The sequence below is a fragment of the Paralichthys olivaceus genome, chromosome 8 (genome assembly GCF_024713975.1).
Source record: "Paralichthys olivaceus isolate ysfri-2021 chromosome 8, ASM2471397v2, whole genome shotgun sequence".
Taxonomy (NCBI): Eukaryota; Metazoa; Chordata; class Actinopteri; order Pleuronectiformes; family Paralichthyidae; genus Paralichthys; species Paralichthys olivaceus.
In genome coordinates, this window is record NC_091100.1 from 25400200 (window position 1) to 25425472 (window position 25273).

Here is a 25273-nt window from a genome sequence, read left to right on the forward strand (position 1 = left end):
CTGTCCAAACCTGTTTCCAAAAATAAACTGCATGTGTTATTGATTGTTCTTATGAAATTCATCATTCACATTCGGTTGCGCTCGCCATGCGCGTCAGCTCAGCTTGCTTCCTCTCGCTCGCCGTCTTCAAGCTGCGCTGGTGAGCGATGGCTCAGCTTCCGCCAATCACGGGAGCCATGCAACATTTCTCAGCCAATCCAGAGCGGCGGACTCGAAGTCCGCTTCCATCTATGGAGCTGCGGGCACTTCCTCGTTGAGGTGAAGGCAACAAAACGTGTCGCTGCGATGTGAGCCTGTCGACGGGAAGCTACGCGACGCAGAAGACGGCACACGCCTCAGATCAGAGCCTGCGGGCGGAAGCGGAGGGACCTTTGTTAAAATGGGGGTAAGACATGATCATCGAGTTATTTTAAAGCAATTCAGCTTATACTAGGGATGACTAGTTATAATGGTGGGTGGGTGGGTTGGTCTTTACTGTGTTGTATCACTGCCCCATTGGCTGCTTCTCGTGACTGATCGTGTGTTCCTCCACTGATTAACGTCCTGGGGACGGATTAACCAATGAGCTGCGGGGTGGTTTGTCACCGCGCTGTTATTGGTTGCTTGCCTGCTCCTCTGTACGCCCACTGGCTGCTCTTGTCCAATCAGAGCTTACAAGTCTTTCGCGTGAGTGACACCGGGTGAAGACCAATGAACGTGTCGCCGACCTATCTGTGATTGGCTGCAATGTACCTTTGTGGGAGGGACGTGGTGATGTTTTGTGATGGGCTGGAAAATGGCGGCTGTTCGGAGTCCGCTCTAACTTCTCACTGTGCCAGTTGTACCAGCAGCAACAATGTCCGCCCTCTGTCGCAGGATATAAGAAATGTGTGAGAGTGGGTATTTTAGTATAAGTCCAGGTCACGTTGAGGTGACCGGTATAAGCAGGGCGCTAACAGAAAGCTAGCAGCAGCAGGACACGGAGTGGAGGAGAGGGGGAACAAAGCTCGAGTATTCACACAGGCAGGATGCTATGAGAATAATAACTGTGTGTAAGTAGCCTTTGAAAAAGAAACGTCCACTTAGTTCATCAAACCTTCAGCCAGTGAGAGTAGTAATGTTAGACTGTGTGAACCGCCGGGTTCCTGCACAGACGCACAGAGTGTTGCCCTCCCAAATAATGTTAGTTCAACTCATGAGTTAGTCTGGTTTGTGTTGTGAGTTAGTCTGGTTTGTGTTGTGAGTGAGTTTAGTTTGTGTTGTGAGTGAGTTTAGTTTGTGTTAGTCTTGCATCGTGTGGTAAGTCTCTCTCACTGGATGCGTATCATCCAGTCGATGATTCATACACACGCCTTCCTGCCGCTTGTTTACTATCCACTGGAGCCATGTGGCGCCCGGCCACAGCTCACTGTTAGACCGATGGCTCCGCTTTAAAAATCCCTCGTTTAAAAAGCTTTAGTTTAGTTGGACAAAGTTTTCCGGTGATGATGGATGACTCCAAGACACGGCACAGCAAGAGACTGGTAAGTTTAAAGAGCCTCCCTCTGCTTTCGCTGGCGAAGTAACCAACAAAGAAAATGTTGTGTACAAGAAAGGGTTTCTGTGTGTATGTTTACCTGCATGTGTTCGATTCTACCTCTGTTATTGTCTTGGCAACATACATAAACAATGACAGGCTCTGGTGTCTTTTAATACCACTTCGTGTAATGTCAGTTATTTTAATTGATCCATATCAAATATAATTTGTGTTTCAAAACCTTGTTTTTAAAGAATGTATCAGGTTTGCTAAAATATCCATTTTGTATTTATATTGGTTTCATGTAATTTGCATTGTAATTTGCCTTAACGTGTTAAGTTGTGTAACCAAAAGAGAATGAGGAAATATTGAATATTTTGTCCACCAGGATTTTATGAAAGCGTACATTGCATTAATATGACACACAGTGATACATCACAATGGTATATCATATCATATCAACATACACATTTTTACATACATTCATACAAAACAAACAGACAAATGTCCATATGTAGAGAAAAGAAATACAATAAAATAGGATTAAGTAAGACAGAATAACCTTGCTTTAAGTAAGGTAGTGAGGTAGTAACCATCATGGAGCCTCACAATCCAAGAATTCTAATTCATTGTAAACCATTTCATAGTAGACAGACCATTTACACCATCTCTGTTCAAACAGGTTTAAGTTCCCTCTCATTTTGAGTTGGATATTACATTTGACATATTTGTTTAACTGTGTCTCTCCATTTCTCTGTTTGGGGACATATTGTCTTGAGCCAATGTCTTATGTGTTTAAGTGCTGATGTATTATTTTTAATTTTCAATATGCACAGATATCTATGGATAGATATAGCATCTGACAACAAGAAATGGATGAACTTGTGTCTTATAGTGTAAATTAAGAAAAAACATCATACAACATTGAATTGGTGTTACAGACACTTTGGTATCTTATATGGTTATATATGTGTTTTGTCTTTATTCAGTTATTTATATTTGTGGTCAAACTATAAGTTATCAAGCCTTAATTACATACTTCGTCATAAGGGGTTGAAAGCAATATCTTGGGAATTGTTACTGTTTTTTTAAATATAAATATGGCTTGATATATCCTATCAGCCTTTTAGTGTTAAATATCAATATCTGCCCCCAAAATCCTCATCAGTAGGGCTCTGGTCTGAACGAGAAGAAGGAATCTGCTGATATGAGCTTTATGTGTGTTCTGGTTTTGTCCACAGATTTTCACCTCTGGTCCTTTTTTAAACTTTTTGATGGTCATAGCTGAACACATAGGTTACAGTTCCTCTCTGGTTTTCCTGTTTCCCCCTTGTTGTTTGTTATGTACTGAATATTTTGAACCGACTGCAGTCTGAGTGTTCTCAGGTTCAGAGGAATATCCAGTTAGGCATAAAGCCCAGCTGTAATCTCCTTCATGTTGTTTGGGGAAGAGTGGTTGGTTTAATTGATATTCTGGTCAGAGTTTTTTTTATTTTCTTCCTTTTCTCTGTCTCATTTATCTTTACTGTGCTTCTTGTTTTTTTTACTCACCCACCCTTTTGTCCCCCTTCTTAGCGGGCTGGTACCCGGCGACGTTACCAAGACGATGGCATTTCAGATGAGGAGATTGATGGAAGGAGGATGTTTGACCTGGAGGAGAAAGTCAGCAGTCAGAGGTTCAGCTCTGACAGGGTCGTTCGCATGGAGGGAAAAGGTGGGCGAGCAGTTAGCTTTGTTTTGTTTGTGTATGGTACACAGCCTATAAAGTTGGAAAAGAAAGACTTTAGAGAGATGTTTTCATTAATTAATATGTGACAGAGTTTAACATCATCAGTGGCCTGAGAACAGCAGTAAGATCAGTGAGTTTATCTATCCACTATTTCCAGAAATCTCTGACTGTCTGTGACTCACACATGTGGAGAACCAGCCTCTTATTGGCTTCACATTTAGCTTGTGTATGTTTGAGGAACCAATGAATTGTAGTGTCAGGTTTGGTGTGATTTGAGCGATTGATAAAATCAACATTAATTCAATTGAATAAACAGGCTACCAGCGCTCTACAGCAGTGGCAGCTAGGACTCATTAATGTAAGTGATTTGAGTTTCACTGATCTTTGAATAAACAGCAGTGTGAGAGTGGCTTCAGGGTTCTGCAGACTGAGTCCTGCAGCAAGGCTTTATTTGCAGCAGTTCAATTACTGCAGGCCACTTTTACAGTTTCAGACTGTGAAAGTGGCCTGCCTCCAGTTATTCAAACTGGAATCACTGTAGGCCAAGCAGACAGCCCATTCCAAACAGGCATGTTTAGAAAGGATACTGCTCGTGTAAAAATGGATGGTGCGTCTCCACTTTCTCCCACTGTACAAAAAATTGAGCCTAAATGTCTTGGATACCGGTGCTGCCATCTCGCACTGGTGATGTCATTGACACATACATGTGCTAGACCGGTCACAGCTGTCAATGATGACATTTCACCCCGAAACAGAAACAAGAACACTGGAACGTACATCATTGTCCAATTCATTAACATGGAAGTGGCAGTGTTTATGACCTGTACTGCAGTCAGCCACCAGGGGGTGGCCAAATGTTTTACGCTGTCATGTCCGACTTCATATACAGTAATTGAGTAAGACATGGTGACTCTATGACATGGCTTGTTCTTGTTTCCCTTTGACTGGCACACATATCACTGAAGTTAGAAGTGTGTCATGCACCATCATGTCATCACCACCAGTCTGAGTTTCTGCCACTATTCAGAACTAGTGAAATATTAAAGTCAGCATCGAATGATGAAATAACCAAAATCAACTGGGTGTTTTGTTTTATGCATTTCTTAGACTTGACATACGAGTACGTCCAGAGATGTGGTCTAAGGGACCCAATCATCTTTGAGAAGCCTGATGGACTGGGAATCAAGTAGGACATTTTCCCATTCTCCTTTCTGCTCCTCTACATCCATCACCACTTAACCATCTGAGCCCCGTAATATGTTTTATAACATCTTGTTGTTCTGTAGGATGCCTGATCCTGACTTCAGTGTCAATGACGTCAAGCTGTTTGTTGGTAAGACTTCACACACAAAGTATCCGTCCTTTCAATAAATTAGATGCTACTTCAAGTCTCAGGTTCAGTGTTTGAAAGAGACATTTACTTGATCAGAGAGACTGTAACTTGATATTTCACTACAGTATTTTATATTGTAGTTTTTTTATGTGATCGTAATGAATGTAACGATAAGAATAATTATAAATTTGTCAGACCAACAGTCAGTAAATCCAAAACAAAAAGAGTTTAGTTGTTCATGGATATGAGCATTTCTAGTGGAAATTCATGCGGAATTTAAAACAATGTTTTGATGTGTTCGTTTCATTTGTCAACATTTACTTTGTTTTATTTCTGTATCAAAGTGATCTTAAATGGACATGACAAAACTGACTAACTGTAACCAACCACTAAACCCCATCTCAGGTAGCAGACGAATGATTGACGTGATGGACGTGAGCACTCAGAAGGGGACAGAGATGTCCATGGCCCAGTGGGCACGTTACTATGAGACCCCTCCGTGTCAGAGAGAGAGGCTCTTTAATGTCATCAGCCTGGAGTTCAGCCACACCAAGCTGGAGAACCTGGTCAAGAGACCGACCACAGTACGTCCACATACTTCATGAAGAAACCCATGCAAACAGAAGCATGTCAGCACTGCAGTGATACTGTCTGTGTGTGTTTGTAGGTGGATCTGATTGACTGGGTGGACAAGATGTGGCCTCGTCACCTGAAAGAGAGACAGAGGGAGTCCACAAACTCTATCAATGACATGCAGTACCCTAAAGTACAGAAGTAAGTCCTCCTTCAGTCAAATCTATTGTGGCTGTAGATGGATAAATCCCATACTATGTTACTTAGTAAAAGAAATTCCATAAATAAACGAACTAATTTAATGGCCTGAAATTTGAATGTTAATTTAATGTATAATAATAATGTTGTTCTTGTGTCTGTGCAGATACTGTCTGATGAGTGTCGAGGGCTGCTACACAGACTTTCACATTGACTTTGGAGGGACCTCAGTGTGGTATCACATACTGAGAGGAAGCAAGGTGGGCTCTCTGGGCCATACGGGTCTCAGTCTATATTTGTGAAGCACTGTCCCTTCTTTTACAGCCTCATAGCTTCTGATTCAAGCTTAGCTCACTGAGAACATGCATGACAAAGTGTTTGAATAGATGTGCAGTCAAGAATGAGAGGGGATAAATGTTTCTGTTCTTCTAAATAAAAAAAAATAAAAAAGTGACATCATGGGAACTGGTGTACAGAGTGTGTGTATATAACTGCGAATGTGTGTTCAGGTGTTCTGGCTCATCCCCCCCACCCCTCCAAACCTGGAGCTCTATGAGAACTGGGTGCTGTCTGGCAAACAGGGAGACATTTTTCTGGGTGACCGGGCGTCTGACTGCCAAAGAATTGAACTCAAACAGGGCTGCACCTTCATCATACCCTCAGGTCTCAGATGTGCACACACACACACACACACACACACAGTGAACCCAACTTCATGCTGAATGATTTCAGTGATGTGACAGACATAGAATATTAATGTGCATGTTGTACTCAGGATGGATTCATGCTGTCTACACCCCTGTGGACTCTATGGTGTTCGGTGGAAACTTCCTGCACAGCTTCAACATCCCTACGCAACTTAACATCTGCAACATAGAGGACCGAACGAGGGTAGGTTCAGACACCCTGTAAGGTGTAAACGACAACGAGTGGCTGGTGATTAATGGTCCACTTTAATCTCCTGCAGGTTCCAGGGAAGTTTCGTTACCCCTTCTTCTATGAGATGTGCTGGTATGTGTTGGAGCGTTACGTTTTCAGCCTGACCAGAACCTCCTACCTCACACCAGAGTTTCAGAAACACTCGTTGGGCATTGGTATGAACACATCGCACATATTTGGTAGATGCACTATATGGAGAACGTTTTTTTTTAGTGGTGGGTTGTTTGTGTAGATTGGTTGTAAAAAGATTGTGTACCTCCTCCCTTCCTTCAGGTCTGAAGAAGCCGTCAAGCTCAGATCAGGTTGTTGAGCAGGTGAAGGAGGAGGTGGTGGAAGGTGACAGTGATGAAGAGCCTTCAGAGCAGCAGTCTGACAAACCAGCAGCTAAAATTCATCTGACTCCCTTTGAGCTGGAGGGACTGTGGAACCTGCTGGGTAAACTGGAGTCTCTGCCCTCCAACAAAAAGTGTGTCCCAGCTGGGATACACAATGCCCCGGCACTCATTACACACATTAAGGTATGACTGTACTGTGTGTGTGTGTGTGTGTGTGTGTAATAAAAACTTCTTCTTGGTTTTAATCCTGTTAACAATGATTCCCCACTGGTCCCTCTCTTGTCTCTCCTGCAGGCACTTCTGAAAGAACATGCCAATGATAATCCCAAACTGTCCTACACAGGAAAACCCATCGTCAGGTGGCCAAAGCGGGTAAGAAGTTCTCACTTTTAGACAAGCATCATATTTGTAGTGATGATGATAATCATTGTAGCCATGCTATGTCTATGTAATGCTATGTCAGAGGTAACTGGACTTTTTTTTGTGTGTTTTTAAAAATGTGTGTAATTTCGTTCCCCTTTTTTCATCAATGAAAATGTTTGTATTATTTTTATTTAAAGGTAGTATTTAAGTATTTAAATATAAAGGGGCATTTCTAGGTCAATGAAAACAACAATTTGTACAATTTAGATGAAACACATTAGTGAAAACATCACTAGGATTATTTATTATATTCAGTGCCAAAAGATCCCTTTCACCTAAATTTTATACACTGAAGTTTTTTTTAAACTGCATTTGTATAATAATTATTTGTCAACAATGTTCCATGTTGATATCATTACAGTTAGTGTGCAATGAAACCATTGTCTCATCTTAATAATGAGTTGTTGACAAACATATTTAGTCATAATTTTCCAATAGCGACAGCAAAATCAACATTTACATAATCTTGCCATATAGCACGATTACTTGACCTGTTCATTGAGGGGGGATGCTAATACCATATGAAAAAGCCAACACAACCATTATTTGTGTGAAAACCTCATTTGTTTTGCAGAGTTTTATCATTTGTCAAATAAACCTCATACGGTTCTTGAGAATAACTGGCTTTTGTAGTTGTTGTGTTTATTTTCATTAATGTTAGCCATTGTTTTTTTCTTTACTTTTCTCCACCAGCCATCATGGTACCAGCCGCCACCTCCTCCTCCAACACCACCTCCTCGTCCTAAACTGGCCTCCACACCCATCATCCCAAGACCACAGAAACCAGCCTCCTCCATGTCTGTGCTGAGACGGCGCAGGGTCAGGTAGGTAACAAGATGTGTTTGCTTGTGTGTCTGTGAAACCCATTGTAGCCATTTTCAGACATGAAGTCCTTAAAATGTCCCCTGAGTTTTTCTTTCACACATAAACAACACAGCAGGTTCTTGGATCAGACATGTTCACAACAAAACTGATAACTCCGGAGCGTTCAGGTCAGGGGTGGTGCAGAAGGCAGGGCATAATGTATATGTTTCGTTGCGAAGATCATGGGTTATTGTTTGTAGCACAGTGACACTGGCATTGGCCCTTATCACCAAAAAATCTTAACCCTTGTTTTCTTTTGTCTTCCTCATGTGTGGCTCCTCTTTTTCATCGGTGTTTGTTGTTTTGTTTTTGATGTTTTCATTTTTGCATCTTTCGCTTGCTTAACATTATCAACACACCCACTCGATGAAGGTAAATAATCTGGAGGATCTCCTGCTGTGTTCTCAAATTAGCTCACTCTGACATTATCCAAAGTTTTCACTAGGGAGGTGGCAGGTGGAACTCCAGAGATAGCCTGGAGCCTCTGAATCAGACATTCGTGATCTCACATACTGCCCCCCATGTCAGACAAATGTCATTTTAATATTAATTTATTTCATTTAACTCAGCAATAATAGCAGTTGTTTGGAGCCACAAAGTTTACTCCATTTTTACTGAATTTGTTTATGTGTGTCCAGTGATCATCCATTTGATGTGAATGTTTTTCTGTATTTGCAGGTGTAAGCGCTGTGAGGCCTGTATGAGACCAGAATGTGGAGACTGTAACTTCTGTAGAGATATGAAGAAGTTTGGAGGACCTGGGAAGCTCAAGCAGACCTGTGTGCTACGACAGTGTCTTTCTGTAAGTAACAGTGATTTCTCTATTTCTTTATTTCATCTCTCTATTTATACCTGTGCTTTTATAACTTCCCGTCTGTTATCTCCAGCCGGGCCTCCCCCTGTCTGCAGTGTGTGAGATCTGCAAGGAGCCCAATCAAGAGGAAAGTGGAGACCCCTCGCTCATCCTGATGGAATGTTCCAACTGTGCCCAGATCGTCCATCCTGCCTGTCTCTCGGTACAACACACTCTCAAACAAAAATCAGTCCCTATTTCCTGTTTAAAGGACTAATGGTAAAACGCAATGGCAAATTACAAAACATGACTGAAGACACTGCACAGACTCGTACAAGCAATTTAGGATATAATTATGATGGCTACTAAACACAGAATATTTGCTCCATGTATGACATTGAAGACTGAAAGTTTAATAATGTTTGTTTCTTCCTGTTGTGCATGGGAATTATATAACCAAAGCCAACAGCTATTTCCTACATTTCCTGGCTTCTCTTTGTCAGAAACTATTTGCCTGATGAAGGTAAAGTTAGCAAAGCAGTATGCCTTTTCATAACATTTGGTCCATTTGCTTTTCTACAACTCATCTGTCACTCACTAGATATGCAAAGGATCTTCCTGTTATGAATTACAAAACACAACAACAAATGTCACAGATGGGCTTTCTGTGCAGGTTGTCTCTTTACAGTTTGTTGCATAGTAAGACAATATACTAAAACTGAGGAACAGCAAAGTAAATGTTAAATGTAAGGCCAGGGATTTCTTTTCTAGGAGTGAGGAAAGGGTGGAACTGACAGCAAGTGTTAGCACTTCGCGTTTACTGCAGGTACAGCATACATTTAGGAGATAACATCACTGGATTTGATCTGTAGTGGGTACTGGGGGATGTTTCCTCCTCTTGTCTGATCTTCTGTTTTCATCTGCCTGTTAAGGTTCAGGGCGAAGGACTGGTGAACAAAGACCTGCCCAGTTGTTGGGAGTGCCCAAAGTGTGTCCAAGGAATTACTGACCCAGAGGTACATGATGTCTCTCTCTCTCTCTCTCTCACACACACACACACACACCCACCCACCCACACACACACACCCGTACCCTTGTATCTTAAACACACAACTGCAGTCAGTCAAATAGTGTGGTTGCAAACACTTGCGGTCTATCAACCCAGCATTCTCACACTCAGTCGTGGTGTGTCGAAGCTAATGGGTATTGTGTCTCTTGTCTGTTTGTTTCCATTATTTCTTTGTTTTTTTTTTGTGGTTGCTTTGACTTTTGTTTCCCTTAAAATTTGATTTAAATCCATCAGTCATCAGGCAGCGATGAATCGTTGGCTGCCAGCCACCAGCAGCACATCCGCCCCCATGGCCCCCTGGTCCTCAGGCTGGGCCCCGGGCCCTCTGCTACCATAGGGGGTCCTGTGGGTTCTCAGCAGGATGGGGAGGTGGTTCGCTGTGGCTTCTTCCCTCCTCCTCTTCCTTCCTGCTCTTCCTCCTCCTCAGCATCACTTCTATTGGTGGCGGCCCCTCTGCCTTCTCAGCCAATCAGCTCGAGACTGGTGAGAGGTGCCGCCTACTCTGTGTATATCCACACCCCTTTTTTCCTTTCCATCTTTTTCAAGAGAAGAGACACAACTTTGATGTAATTTCGACTGTGATCCTGTCACAATCGCAGTAGGAGATATTTGTTCTGTTTTTATAAGCTGCATGCATGTATGCACTGAGCTCCGGAGAACCTCCAGACATTCTCTAGAGGAGCTGTGTGAGAATGCAAATGTCCAGGTGAGAGCCTCTGGACTTTCTGCAGAGTTTCTCTGGCCAGTACTCTAGTTAAAAACTCGCAACAAACGCAAAAATGAAAGAAGAAAACACATTTCTCAGGATGAAAAAGTGGTACCACCCCTCACCTGAATTCTCTGGAGATTTCTTTGTTGGTAAGAGAAACTCTGGATGTGTTGTTCATGTTTGAAAAACAAACTCAGGAGAAAGTCTGGACCCAATTCTGCTGACATCCTCTAGAGGTCATGTCTGAAAATGGCAATAGTCTACACAGGGGTAGTGGCCTCTTCTCTCAGACTGTCAGTTGTTTTCATTGTGAAGCTGCCTTCAGCTCAGGTTGCTCTCAGTACTGTTTCACTATCAACATATTTTTCTGAATGAGTTTTGTTTTAGCTCAAATATGAATACCATGTTGCCTAATTTTCAACTACTTTTTTCCCTCTTACAAGGTAATTTTGATAATTTAAGCACAGCATGCAGTCCAGACATATGACTACATGATATGTGGTCACTTTCTTTGTGCTTCAGGATCTGTGCCTCAGCACATTAAGTTTGGAATAAAAATACACATGTAGTGTAGTAATAATGGATACTACAGTAAACTGCTCTGCTTTCATTTGACACCATGGAATGAAGTGAATAAAGATACAGCTAGTAACAGATATTGCCCAAATTTCACAACAGCACAGAAACCTCCAGAGTGTTCAGGTGAGGGGTGGTGCAGCAGGACTTAACATTTAATTCTGCTGCAGAGATCACGTTTGTGTTTATTAACACAGCCTGTAACCTGAATGACAACAAGCTCTCTTCAAATGGTTGTCCCAGTCTACTACTGTTTTTTTTCTTTTTTTTTGCATCTGTTGCACCTTGAGCATCTCGAGATGTCATCACAGACCCACTTGTTGACGTTGAATCTCAGGAGATTATCTGGAGTTCAGTGCATGTCTGAAAGTAGCTCTCGTCGGTTATCAAGAGAAGATTTCATGAGCGGAACCTCAGATTATTTAGCGCAAGTTGCAAATGCCTGATAAACCTCAGAAACAGTTCTTGAACAAAGTTCTATGGACTGATGAAGCAAAAACAAACCTCTGTCAAAGTGATAGAAAGTCGAATTAAAGAGACAAATAAAACAGCTGCTCCAGACCCAAAGCCAGTTCTGTTATGGCTTCACTGAAATTGGATTTACTGATGGCTTCCACTGCTGATGGAAGCAGCTGGATGCAGATTGTTAAATTCATTAAAACTCAGTGGACGAGTACAAAACTTCTGTATGTGTCTAAATTCTTAGAATCTGGACAGTGTATGCTGTAAAGTTTTTTGCAGATTTTTCAGTTTGGTTACTGGATTTATAGTTAGTGGTTTTTAGTGCATTTGATAAGTTTGCTCATAATAATTAAAATGTCCCATCAGTTGTTCCGTGTCACAAAGGATGTGGAGAAGCTGGTGTTCAATGTCCCTCTTCACTCAATTGTCCAATCAGAGTTTTTTGGTCTTTTGGCACAACAGTGCAACTCTTTTCTGCTCTCCGAAGTTGCCAAGAGTGGTAATCTGAGTTACTGCAGCATCTATGTCAGCTCTAACCAGTTTCACCATTCTCATCAACACAGCACTGCTGCTCACTGGGTGTTTTTGCCTACATTCTGAACAGAGGTTTCAAAAATACTTCAGACCATCAGGTCACATGTTTTTTTTTCCATTGTCCCCCATTCTGATGTTTGATGGGAAGACAAACTGAGGCCCCTGGCCTGTATCTTCAGGATGTCAGGCACTGCACAACTACTGCATGATGAATAATCATGGTGTTAGTCCTTTCTGACAGTCATGTCCACAATGACTTAAATGTTAGGGTCCATGTTATTGTACATAAAAAAGATGTTATAATGTATGCTGAAGATGAATATTGTAGATTGACTTGATTTCCATTCAGAACACTTAAAATTGTAGTCGCTTAGTTGCTCTTTGCCACCATACGATGGTTATGTTACCATCGTTACAATGATGTATTTAGATTAACTGGAGCATCAGACCAGTTTATTTACAGACCACACACAGCACTGTGCAAGCTCCACTAAATCTCAATCCCCTGAGTCACACACTGCCATTTCCCTTTGGAACTGATGAACCTCTGCGCATGCAATACCAAATCTGTCAGTAGAATCTGTTCAGCTGAAAATAGCTTCTTGAGATTCAGTTTCTGATATTTTCATTCCTCCTCCTCCAGCAGTCTAAAGGTGACAGAGGTGAAGGCCATCCAGTGGTAAGTGTTTCATGTGGGATTTAGCCTTTTGAATGAAGGTCTAAAATCTTATTTTTGTTTCTGTTCTTCTCTATACAATCCTTCCCACATGCTATCTCTGACTTTTTCCCCTCTTTCTTTGTATCTCCAGAAGCGCAAATCTTCCTCCCTCCTGGACGCCCGAATGGCTAAGATTTACAGACGGCAGAGACACAGCCGCGATGGAGATGACTCTGCCAGTGATGAAGACGATGAAGGTTTGTCTGCCTTAAAAATGAACCTGAAACACCTCTTCACTTGTTATCACTTGCTGTTAGTGGCATATCACAGATAGAAATGAAATGGTTCATTCTTGCCGTTTCGTTAAAATGTGCTGTAAATGTTCAAAGATTAATGATACACAAACTATAGTCATTTCACCAAGTTTAATATTGACATAATATATATTATCAATAAAAACGCTGATGGTATTTTCATTATTTATTGAAGGTCGACCCCAAATGCCAGATTTGGGATAGTGTGCTCTTATCTTTCGCTTTTAACACACAAACCGACGATCACACACGACAATTATGCTGAATCATGAATCCAGATCGTTCTGGTCACTTTAATCCCGATGTTCTGGATGTGTGCGTCACGTCTCATATTTTATTGTGTTTGGCAGATGAACTGCGTAGGCACAAAATGTTGAACTTTTTTCAATGTGTTTGAATGCATGTCTCATAAACTCTAGCAAATCATATAAATGCAAAGTAAACTTCACACATGTACATAACAAACCCACGTTGCATGCCGTGCCAGCGTGTGTGGGACACGCTCTGTGTGGGACACGCTCTTTGGGTTGATGCTGGACAGTTTTTACCTTGAGCTTCGCAGTGTGGTAACCTCGGTTTTAATGATAACCGTAGGGAATTACACCTCGGTTAAACAGATCCACCATCCAACCATTTCATCCCTAATCACCGAAAAACTAATCAAATAATGTCTCTCCAATAAAACACTAATATTTAAACTTCAACTTCTCACATAATCTATTTCTTTGCACTGTATATACTGGTTTAATTCCATTCATATATTATTATTTTTTTTATATATTTCTACTTATTACTGCTGATGTCTATTTGCTGTTGTAATATTGCACATTTCCCTATTGCAGGAATAATAAAGGACTTTGTATTCTTATTTGACATCAAGATATATTTAGTTGAAATTGTGGTATATAAAATAACTCTGACTATCTGTCCCATCATCTCTCTGTCTCTGTAGCCTCTCAGAGGAGAAAAATGGTGCTCCATGCTCGAGGGGGGAGCCACTCTTCCAGGCGGGGGTTTGTCCCCAACAGGAGAGGTCTGTTGAGGGGAGGCTCAGCCCAAAGAGGAAGCAGAGGTCTTGTAACTTCTGGCTCCTCCCTCCTTAAGCTGAAGCGAGGGATGAATATGAGGGAGAGTGGGCGGAGGGGACGAGGTGTGAGGTTGCGGGGAGGCTCCAGGATGCAGCGAAGAGGAGATGATTCGGAGGAGTCAGACGATGATGATGACGACGACGACGACGATGATGATGACGACGATGACGATGATGATGAAGAGGAGGAAGAGGAGGACAGTGAAGATGGAGAGAAAGAACAACAGCATCTCAGACGTAGGAGGAGGCGCAGGACTGACTATGATGAAGATGAGAATGAAGACAGTGAGGGGCAGGAGTTTGACCCTGAAGAGGAGGATATGGACACACTGGAAGATGATGAGGAAGAGGAGGACGGGGAAGAGGATGGACGCTGGGATTCCGACCCAGAACCCCCGGTCCTCCTGGTGTCTGATCTCAATGATGACCTGCTGAGTGGGTCCTACTTGACTGTGACCCTACAGCGCCCCCACAAGGCCAAGAGACAATCTGGTAAGACTTCAAAATCCCTACATTTACAGTGTGATCAATTTAGATTATAGTATGTACTATATAAGGTGTAGTATTTCTTCATGCTCCATAACTGAACTGTCGATATGCTCAGGCTCAATAGTTCCAAAGCTTGAAGCAGCCATGGGTCCGAGGACGTCTGCGATGGGTGCAGGTCAGCAGGGCTTCATCCAGAGAAAGACGGCTCTGTCCAAACCTTCACGACTTAAGACCTCTGACACTACAGCTGACAGCGTAACACTAAGAGGACCTGGCAGGTAGAGCTCAACACTGAACACTTTTTAAAATTTTTATTGGGAACAAACATGTTTTCTGATGTCTGGGGAATATAGCTGGGGCATCATAGTCGCACCACTATGCTATGAGTTTGTTGTGACATGTATGTATTTGTATATTCACCTGACCATATGTTGGCTTTAATATTGTTTGTATTAATTGTTCAGCTCGACAGACAGCAGCTTCTTTGAATGTACTTGTGTGTATGCTTGTGGCATTCTTAACTAAAACCTCATTTGATATTTTGTTATCTCTTAGGCAACGTATGCGGGGTAACCATGGTGACAGAGGGACTAGAGATTGCTCAGCGTCGTCTTCAGAGGAGCAGGAAGCTGCTGCATCCTCCTTCCTGTCTCCTCCGTCCCTGCTGTCCGTGCTGTCCTTTAAGGACGAGGGTAACGAGAGAGGCGGGGAGAAGGAGGTTTGGGTGTCTGTGTTCAGATACTTGACCAGAGCCGAGCTGCTGGCCTGCATGACTGTGTGTAAGGCCTGGTACAAGTGGTATGTCACACTTCTATCCTGCAGAAGAAACGCATCAACGTGCACTTTGTGTGGATGTCTCTGACCTTGTCCTCACCTGGAAGACAAGAATCTGAGCTGTGACATAGTCTTGTCTCGTTGTCCTGTGCAGGAGCTGTGACAAGCGTCTGTGGAGCCACGTGGATGTGAGCCGCTGCAGCCCGCTCAGTAATCAGGCCCTGGCAGGAATCGTCAAACGCCAGCCCTCCTCTCTCGACCTGTCCTGGACCCCCCTGGCCAAAAGACAGCTCAACTGCCTGCTCACCAGGCTCCCAGGTACAAACACACACTGACAAGAACACACACACACACAGATCATGCAGTTTCTACATGTCTTATCACACCTTATCCTCCATCTGTCTGTTTCACAGGTCTGAGGGAGTTGAGGTTGACTGGTCTGTCGTGGTCATGTCTCGCAGCGTTGGTCTCTCCCACTCTGCCTTACCTGCGGCTGCTGGACCTGCGCTGGTGTGAAGGCCTTAAAGACGCCCAGATTAAAGAGATCATCTTGCCCCCTGGTCAGTAGCAGCAGAGATGAGCAGGTTTATAGTGACTGTTGAAACTTGTACTTCGCAGACGAAAGCAAGTTTCTCTTAGAAAATTCTCAAACTTTCAGTGCATCGTGACAGACAGAGTTCTGTTTTTACAATGAAAGTAATGATTCACCATGTCTGTCACAACCCCCGCACATTTGATTTGTGAAGTATTCAGACCCTTTCAATCTTTTCATATTTTATGTTGCAGTCTTATTCTCAAAATGTCATGTCAATCCATACTTTCTAATGGTCTGTATTTATGTAGCACTTTGTAGTCTTAATGACCACTCAAAGCGCTCTACATTTCAGTTCACTTATTCATGCATTCACTCACATTCATGCAGTGCATCTATGGTCAGCTCTTTCTCCATAAGAATGGGCAATTTTGGGGTTCAGTATCTTGCCCAAGGACATTTTTGCATTCAGAATGGGGAAGACTGGGATCAAACCACCAGCCTTCTGGTTAACAACAGCCACCCCAATATTTCAAAATTAAAATTGGTTCATAATTCTTTTCTTTTTCTTTTTTGGCCAAATAATCCAAAAAGGAAAAACTGCACACAGGGTCGCTGGAGCCAAAGTGACAATTGTGTACTTCAACGCCTCTCCTTCGTTTTTGTACTGTCCACGTGTACTGTAATGCATGATAATCTATCCTCCAAGAGCCCCCCACCCTGTACCCAAGTGTACACACACACAGACACCAGACACATGCCTGGCCACCAAAAGTGTGATTGTGATGTTGCCAAACTGCCTCAGAACGCAGCCTGTAACCTCCATATTGACCCTTTCCTCATCTCGGTCTCTCCTCCCGGTTCAGAATCATCTCGCAGCAGACTACGGAACATGGTGACACTGCGTCTGTCCGGTCTGGACATCAGTGAGTCTACTCTGAGGCTGCTGCAGCGCCACATGCCTCAGCTGGAGAGGTTGGACCTGGCTCACTGCAAAGACATCACAGACTCGTCCATTGCTCTGCTGGCGGCAGCCGGGACACACACACGCAACAACCTCACTGAGCTCACACTGGCAGGTGGGTGTTTGAGCTCATGCTCCCAGTGATCGATCAGGTGGTCGTTTAGCCAATGACTGATCACATCATCTAGTTGGTTCTTTGGTGGAACAGTAGGAGCTTCATGCTCCCCTCACACTTCCTTATGCTCAGAGACTGCGACTAAATTAGATACTTGCATTATTAAATGAAGTCATTATTAAAAAGGAAGCTTTAAGGTGGAGTCAGCGGCAAACAGAAAAACAATACACCCTCAAAAGTGGCTCCTTGTAATAATTTCTTATCCATCTATTGATTCTTTTTTTATATCTGTCTCTCTCTATAGTCTCACTCAGGCGTCGAGTACAATACAGAACTCAGCTGCAGGAGCTTTATAACATTATTATCCTTTTCAAGTCATTTGTAGCAAAACAAATTCAAAGCATTACAAATACACAAAGAGGGCACAGTTCTGACTTCATCAGTTAAATGTAAGTATTAATGTTAACATAGTGTAAAAAGGTTGTAGGAAGGAAATCAGCCATGAATAATATATGTGTATTCAATTCTACCATGTTTATTAACAGGTCTTAAATCAATAGGATCTCTTAATGATGCTCATGGCTTCAACTGGCCCGATCAGTGTCCGACACTTTTCAATGACCAGATCCCTCCCTGACAGTGTGTGTTTGTGTGTGTGTGTTTGTGTGTGTGTGTGTGTGTGTTTCTCTCTCCAGGCTGTAGCGAGTTGACAGACGGCTGTCTCTCCTACCTGAAGCGTCTCACCTCTCTGACTCTGCTGGATCTCAGAGGTTGTAAAAGTGTCAGCAGACGAGCGTGCGACGCCTTCATCTCCGATCTGTCTCACATCGCCCTCTACTGTATGATGGAGGAGAAGCTCATCCAGCGTCTGGACTAAAGCAAACACACGGACATGAGGTCCACTGGAGTGGAGGGTTGAAAAGTGCTTTTTCAGTCGTTTTTCAAACATTCTCGGTTTTTTAGTGTTTTATTCTTCAGAATGTGAAGAACATCGAAGCTGCTGTTTGCTGACAGAAACATCGGACCTGACATGACCGACGATTTAAAAACCCAAACTAAGTTTCTCCTAAAATCAGGATTTTCTGGAGCAGCCTATAAACAACCTCTTTTTTTTTACTGTTCACTGGTTCATTTGACCAATAGTCTTTGTGCTAAGCTAGGCTTAAACTGTATCAATCTTCTGAACTGACATCACTACAAACACCTAATTTTGTAAAAATATTCCTTTAGAATATCTTGAATCACTGAAAAGATTTTTGTAGAACTTCAAAGGTCCACATGCTCCTAACATCTTCTATAATTTCTCGAATGTACTGAACACAAGAGGGAGCGCTGCTTGTGTTCATTATTTTTGGAAGTAAAAAATATTGGAAAATAGAAAAGTGAATCTATTTTTGTTGACTTGAGTGAACCAAAGTGGTATAATGTTCTGTGTACGGACAGTGAGGTCATGTATATATTGTGTTTATTTGTTTCAGTAATATTGTGAATCAATCAGGCATTTGACATTGTACTTGTACATTTTTTTCTAACATTGTGTGAAAACTCATTAAAATGTCCATTCGTCATCTATACCACTTATCCTTTCTGAGAGATGGGAGCCAATCCCAGCTGATGTTGGTGGGGGACCTTGGACAGGTCGCCTGTCCGTCACAGTGCTGAGACAAACAACCTTCACCCTCACAGGCAAATTAAGATTCCTAGTTTTGGTCCCTCTGTATTTTACCAATCTGTGTGAACAGAGCACACACGGAACAGTGGGAGCAATTGGGGGGTTTGGTGCCTTGCTCAAGGGCACCTCGGCAGTGTCCAGGAGTGTCCAACTTCCGTCCATGCTGGACTTGAACCGGCCACCCTCCAGTTCCCAAGCCAAGTCGCTATAAAGGCTAATTTAAAGGCATGAATGGGAATTGAACCCATGATCTTTGGTTTACGAGACCAACGCCTTACCACTTGGCCATCACGCCACATTAGGAAGCCATAGCTGTTACAGAGCTATATCCAGTTCTTTATTGATTCATGCAGCTGCAGTGCAGCAGCGACTCACAGGCAGGTCACAGCATGAATCCAGCTCCACAGTTCAGAGCACTTTGACACTCAGCACAGATTCTGTGCAGATTGTTTTAAATGGTCTGAATCAAACCACTTCAAAGTGAAGATTCTTGGGGAAAAGGAGACAGAGCTGCCTTTCCCTCAGATGCATCCCTGTAATTTTTCTGCTTTTATTTCACAAACACTATACTGATGAGCATCAAGGTGTTAAGAAACAGCAGAAGTCTGCATCCATGAGAGATTCTGTACATGTCTCATTATCCAACCTTTACACTCACCATTAAAGCATCTTTCATCTGCTCAGGACTGAATTTGGTTTTAACATGAGTATAAACATGAATATAGGCATATAAGTAAGTGACATCTGCTTTCTATTTTTTAAGATGAAATTACCCTTTATCAACATTTCACTTGATTTGTTAATTTAAAAAATCCTCACAAAGACAGTGATGCTCCGGTCTCAACTTTTATTACAAATCAAAAATTAATTTACAAGTTTTAAGAAAAACCAGTGTATTGTGTGTAAGTCATCAGTCTGCACCTGAATGCTCTTGTATGTATGTGTGTGTGTGTGTGTGTGTGTGTATTGATGTGGATGGATGGATGTATGTGTTTCTATAAGTCTAGTAGCTCCTGGTGGTCTCGTACGACTCTGGGAAGGGGAGGCTGACGTGTCCACTCCCAGCAACAAGAGGCAGGATGCCAGCATTGGGAACAACATTCCATGACAGCGTCAGCGTGATGTTCTTGTTGGCTCTGGAGACGAGACAGACATGAGCACCAGGGTTTTATCATGATTATAAAAATGCACTTACAGAGTTTTGTGTGTACGTGTGCGCAAGCGAGCATTTTTCTAACCTGAGTCCGTTCCCATCATCAAAGAAGAAGTATTTAGATTTCATGCCTCTGAGGTTCAGCTTTGTGTTTTCACCTCGAAGGACGATCTTATCCCAAAGCACCACCTGATTCAGAGACTGACACACACAGACACAGAGATTGATGTCTTTCAGGTTACAGGAGCGCCCACTGACATTGACTGTGTGTCTGCAAGTAAATAAACTAATGGAACTAGTGTTTGACAAGTTGTGTTCGTTATGTGTGTTTTGGGGGGCAGACAAGTGGTAGTCTCATCCGACCACAATTTTCTAATGATCCAAAATAATATGAAAATCTCAAATGTGGTGTTTTGTCTCACTCTGGTTTTAGCTGCACTTCACTGGTTGTCAGTGAAATAAATTCAGGATTGATTTTAATACCTAATATTTAACTCCCTAAAATCTTTACAAGCCAAACCACAGATGAGTGTTAAATTATCAAAATTCATTTAAAATATTATTCAATTTATCATTTCAGCCCTAATCTGAAGAACATCAGGTGTGAGAGAGAGAGAAATAGCACTTACATTACTCTTTGAGGCGTACTCGGCAGACAGATAGAGAAATAGCTGTTTCACGTTCCAGTCAAAAATTGGCTGCAGATGTAGCAAAGTTAAGAAACCATGACACAACCACAGACACCATCACCCCACCAGCAGGACCTGGGCCTGACATGGTCATTATAAAACACACAGGTGTATTTCCTTTTATGGACCTCAGTGAAATAGTTGAAATGAAAAATGTTCAGTCTCTCAGTCTGGACTTTCTGGAAACAGATTCTGAAACGACCAGATGTTTTTTTCTGTTTTGGTATTTGTGTCCAAAGCTTTACTTCACACAGTAAATACCAGTATATGCATGGACAGAGGAGAATGTCAGTGTTTCAAGAATATAAGAACCATGCCGATGGAACATTGTGAGCCTTAATGATGACAACGATGCATATCACAGTCCAAACATCTCTGAGGAGTCTAAAGGATATTAGCCGAGAGGTCAAAGGTGATGAACCCCAGATCACTGCGCTCTCTGGGTCCTGTGAAGTCATCGACGTTCTTCCTGTTCAAAAGAGAGAGAGAGAGAGGAGGGAGATAAGGGTGATGGAGGAAACAGCAGCTGACAGATATGAGGAAGAACAGCAGAATGACGGCAGAGAGCTGCTGGAGACCACCGGACAGGAATTCACTGGGATTTCAATAACTGACCATTTCTGTGACAATAGTTCTGACAGTTGTCACATACTTATAAATATCTGTCTCAAGTCACCACGAGTGGACAGCACTGGGCTCAGGTGTAAACAAACCTGAGACACATTTGACATCCCCTTACTCAAGGCCACATTCGGAGGTGAGACATATATGGCCACACATTTAGCTGTGTGAACATTTGAGAAACCACGTCTCAACGTTTCAGTCCCCGCCGCGTCCCTGAGGATTGCTGAGGATGCAGTTGAAGACTTGACACAGTTTGAAAACCACATTTCTATTCATCGCAGCTGAGCCAGATTCGCCAACATTTAGATCACAAACATAGTGAGATTGTTGTGGAGTGTTGATTTATTTGTAATAAACTGCGCAGTGTGTTTTAGCCCTTATCTCCCAAATCAAATCCAGATCAGACAAGTGTAAATGTGGCGTTTAGATCGAGACCCGATCTGGACAGAGAGCTTACAATGTGTGTGTGTGTGTGTGTTTCACTGAGTAAAGGCTTCCACAGTTTAAACGTGGATTTCAAACCGTGTTTAGCCTCAAACCTCGACGCTTCCACTGTCACAACAGGGAGAGGAGCACCGATCACACACTGACTTCAGTCATGTGAGGAACACAGAATGGCAGCTCTCTGTGGCTGATTCTGTCCCACACACGCTGTACTTCCTCTTCCTGTGTGTCGTGACTCCATCAGCAGCCGTGAGATGGAGATGTTCAGTGAAGCAGTGTGATCCATCAGTGCACGAGCTGCCCTCGGTTCTCAGGTTATCACCGGGACAGGCTGCTGCTGCTGCTGCTGCTGCTGCTGCTGCAGTCCCTCAAGCAGAGAGCCTCTCAGTGAACACGCTCCTCGTATATACAACCTCAGTAAACATGTCAGTGTTGTGCTAACAGCCCCCGTGCTAACAGCTGCCGCTCTTACAGCATGACTTTGGAGACGTGGATGTCCACGGGCACTCTTCTGTCTTTGAAGGCGGTGGTGATGAAGCAGCCGAACGTTAGAGCCGCCATGACGCTCAGCGAGAAGGCGAACAGAGAGTTGGCTCTGGAGAGAACAGTATTCATGATGGAGAGACGGGAGCGCCACCGATTCCGACACTGTGCGAGGCTAAGCTAGCTGCAGAGCACACACAGGAAGTGTCAAGCGTCAGGCCGTAAAGGCGTACCTCCTGTAACCTTGTTGCACAAAATAAAAGCCCCAGCATTACAGGATCTGTGACCAAATGACATATACTTTGGAAACTTCAACAATTACTTGATTGATCGATTATTCAGTCAACAGAAATGAATCGTACACAGTGTCATTGCAAAGTCATTACAATCCCCCACATGCAAATATTAAGAAGCAAGGAAAAAAGCTTTTTGTTCTGAAATACTTAAAATACAGTGATAGAATGACTGATGTACAATAAAACAAGATCTCACCAGGAAGTAATCAGGCTTCATGGATGTGATATTTGCAGAATACACGCTGGACTTATAACAATAAGACCACAGCTTCTATAACAGGAACCACGATCTTAACCCAGATTAATCGATTTGATTTCAAAAGCTACTTGAATAAGTACAGAGGGTTTTTAATTATTGTGTTTTCGGGAGACACACAACACATATTATTTAATTATAATGATTATTCACAAACAGTAGTTTTGGACAAATTTCACAAAAAGATCTATTGTAATGACTCTGCAATGACACCGTGTTTTTTCAATGTCTTTGTCGTTCAAAATCACCCACTCACTACTCACTATATAGTGTGGACTGGTTAGTGGACTAGTTAGTCCATTATATAGCGGGTTATATAAGAGTGGACCACAATGTCAGCTACTATCTACGTAAAGGGTAATATATTTACTTCCGGTTTTGTGTGTGTCACCGGTAACTTGATGCAGCAGGGAACAGGAAATCATTTTGAATGGGAGTGATGAGTAAGCGGAAGTAGTCAACAAAGAATAACTTTATTAACACCACAGAGATGTGACATTACAAAGAAAAAACTGCACACGAAAACAAAATAACGTTTAACAACACAAACACAACTGAAACTACATGAAGTGAAAGTGTGGACACAGATTACATTACAATCCCCTACATGCAAATATTAAGAGGCAAGGAATAAAGCTTTTTGTTTTGAAATACTTAAAATACAGTGATAGAATGACTGATGTTCAATAAAACAAGATTTCATCAGGAAGTAATCAGGTTTCGTGGATGTGATATTTGCAGAATACACGCTGGACTTATACCAATAAGACCACAGCTTCTATAACAGGAACCACGATCTTGACCCAGATTAATTGATTTCTAAAGTTACTTGAATAAGTACAGGTTTAAATGAATGAGAACATGACTAGGCTGCTCTTTACAGAGGAAACATTGGATCCAAAGTTGTGAAAGAATTCATTACATGGATGGTATCTTTGTAAATTGAATAGATCAAATACAAGTATAAATATAGTTACATTTATACATAAAGATATATATCAAACACAACATTTACATTTATTATAAATCAAATCAATCTCAAGTGATTTGATTTATTCACAATAACTCAACATGATGCCCATTTACATTTAAGGTATGTAATAATGTTGCATGGATATTTAATATGTAATTGAAATAAAGTCAGAATATTATTAAGGTCAAGAGAGACCGGGAACACTTGAGCATCATCAGGTATCAGATCTGACTATATATAATGAAAACAATAACAGTGTAAAGAGTTATTGATTATTATTGATAACAGTATCAATTCATATAATAATGAATTAGTAATTAGTATGGTTGTTATTAATAATAATAATATTAATCATAACAGTTGTTCTCCTGCAGTTCTGGAGTCAGAGATATCTGCAATGAGAGAGAGAAAGAGAGAGAGGGACTATGGGAGAAAAAAAGAAATATAGTTATTGACATGTATTAACATAAATAAATGAGTGTGGGGGGGCAGAGAGAAAGAGAGAAGGGGAGAAGTGCTCAGTGGATGATGGGAGTTCCTCCAGCAGTGTAGACCTATAGCAGATTAACTAAGTGATGGTTCAGGACTCACCTGATCCAGAACTAACTATAGGCTTTATCAAAACGTTTTTATTTTTTTATTATTATCATTATTATTAATGAGGTTTACACAGCTCAATTAAAGCCATACTGCTAAATCAGATGATCAATTTGATCGTTCATCCAAACTATCAGCAACCTGTTGCATTTCTCATCCCTCTGACACATGTGGAACCTCTGGGGTGGCTGCAGGTTAATGTCAATGTAAAAATCTCACAGAGTTCAAAGACCACTGCTTTTGATATGATGGTCCACTGGAACATTAATATTATGAATTGAGCTCCTACTTTTCAACCTGAACCTGAAGTTCAGATTGGGGCTGCCACAGTCTGACCTACTTTAGAAAGCTGCAGTCAGTAGCTCCAGTCTATACATAGCAGCTTCTCCTTAGGTTACACCGCTATGTTGCATATGCTTGTGGTGGCACTACCCGAAGCCTGGCTGTGAAAGAGGCTGTTTAAAGTTAGACTGGTATATGGGACCAACATTGGTTATTTGGTGTAACTTGTCAAGTCAGTTAGTGAGGTCCACCTCAGGGAAGAAATCAAGGCTCTCTCCTCCCACCCACAACAATCCACGCTGGTACTTTTTGTTGTAATCTAAGAAGAAAAACTATTGTCATGCTCATGGAGAGGAAGTTGAGGTGGTGGAGTGATATATCTTTTACTTATTTATTGGACAGTATGATATTCTTTGCTGCAGTCTGCATGGTTCTTTGATGGGGACTGCTCTGGAGCAGCAGAGTTAGGCGTGGAGAGGAGGGTTCAGCAGAGACTGTTAAATGGGGAGTGAGCCTCACCCCCTCCATGAGCTGCTGATCAAACAGCAGAACACTTTCACTAGAAGAATGATTCAGATCCGCTCTGCCAACAACCTTAGAGGAAGTCCCACCTCTTAATGACTTCATTTGCATATATTTTTGCATCAGTATAAATGAGCATTGGATCCATATCAGCCACAATTAATTATATATCTTATCAACACTCAACATGGCCCTAATCGTTCAGTGAAACCTCACATTGCTCAGGCAACGTCTCAGCTGGACTGAATTACTACGTTTATTTATATACATGCACTCAAAACAAATTTTATAGAACTTTTTCATAAATTCAATGAAAA

The 25273-nt window shown here is 42.0% G+C and overlaps 2 protein-coding genes and 1 non-coding gene across 9 annotated transcripts; 1 reads left to right on the top strand and 2 right to left on the bottom strand.

Moving 5' to 3' along the window:
* Nucleotides 1-232: 232 nt before the first annotated feature.
* kdm2aa (lysine (K)-specific demethylase 2Aa) lies at nt 233-18537 on the top strand. 7 transcript variants are annotated; one of them, XM_069529746.1, is made up of 26 exons: nt 233-385; nt 3071-3209; nt 4332-4410; nt 4511-4557; nt 4963-5141; nt 5225-5331; nt 5495-5588; nt 5838-5991; nt 6104-6219; nt 6296-6422; nt 6541-6785; nt 6897-6974; nt 7719-7849; nt 8568-8691; nt 8777-8905; nt 9615-9698; nt 9986-10234; nt 12676-12711; nt 12842-12947; nt 13957-14583; nt 14696-14858; nt 15136-15378; nt 15509-15672; nt 15768-15914; nt 16753-16965; nt 17661-18537. In XM_069529746.1, the coding sequence occupies exons 1-26, from the start codon at nt 380-382 to the stop codon at nt 17840-17842; spliced, it is 3969 nt and encodes a 1322-aa protein (XP_069385847.1). In that variant the 5' UTR covers nt 233-379; the 3' UTR covers nt 17843-18537. The 7 variants fall into 7 exon arrangements, with proteins under 7 accessions (XP_069385847.1, XP_019939419.2, XP_069385848.1 ...); XM_069529745.1 differs by lacking the exon at nt 233-385 and adding an exon at nt 749-1502; XM_020083861.2 differs by lacking the exon at nt 233-385 and adding an exon at nt 749-1502 and having other exon boundaries at nt 12679-12711.
* Nucleotides 18538-18860: 323 nt separating this feature from the next.
* Nucleotides 18861-18932, bottom strand: trnat-cgu (transfer RNA threonine (anticodon CGU)). The gene has a single exon. It is a non-coding gene; the product is annotated as a tRNA-Thr (tRNA).
* Nucleotides 18933-19470: 538 nt separating this feature from the next.
* spcs3 (signal peptidase complex subunit 3) lies at nt 19471-22267 on the bottom strand. The gene is made up of 5 exons (XM_020083892.2): nt 22020-22267; nt 20875-20948; nt 20420-20496; nt 19876-19991; nt 19471-19773 (listed from the first exon to the last, which is right to left on the bottom strand). Exons 1-5 carry the CDS (start codon nt 22160-22162, stop codon nt 19641-19643), a joined length of 543 nt encoding a protein of 180 aa, XP_019939451.1. The 5' UTR covers nt 22163-22267; the 3' UTR covers nt 19471-19640.
* Between the last annotated feature and the right edge of the window lie 3006 nt (nt 22268-25273).

What these genes read in the sequence shown, in the direction of transcription:
- kdm2aa (XM_069529745.1), top strand. Translation starts at nt 1,464, where the DNA reads ATGATGGATGACTCCAAGACACGGCACAGCAAGAGACTG. An exon ending in TCCATCCTGCCTGTCTCTCG is followed by an intron (nt 8,906 to 9,614) that starts GTACAACACACT and finishes CTGCCTGTTAAG; the next exon opens with GTTCAGGGCGAAGGACTGGT. An exon ending in CAGTGATGAAGACGATGAAG is followed by an intron (nt 12,948 to 13,956) that starts GTTTGTCTGCCT and finishes CTGTCTCTGTAG; the next exon opens with CCTCTCAGAGGAGAAAAATG.
- spcs3 (XM_020083892.2), bottom strand. Translation starts at nt 22,162, where the DNA reads ATGAATACTGTTCTCTCCAGAGCCAACTCTCTGTTCGCCTTCTCGCTG. An exon ending in CACGTCTCCAAAGTCATGCT is followed by an intron (nt 20,949 to 22,019) that starts GTAAGAGCGGCA and finishes TCTTTTGAACAG; the next exon opens with GAAGAACGTCGATGACTTCA. An exon ending in GATGATGGGAACGGACTCAG is followed by an intron (nt 19,774 to 19,875) that starts GTTAGAAAAATG and finishes TCTCGTCTCCAG; the next exon opens with AGCCAACAAGAACATCACGC.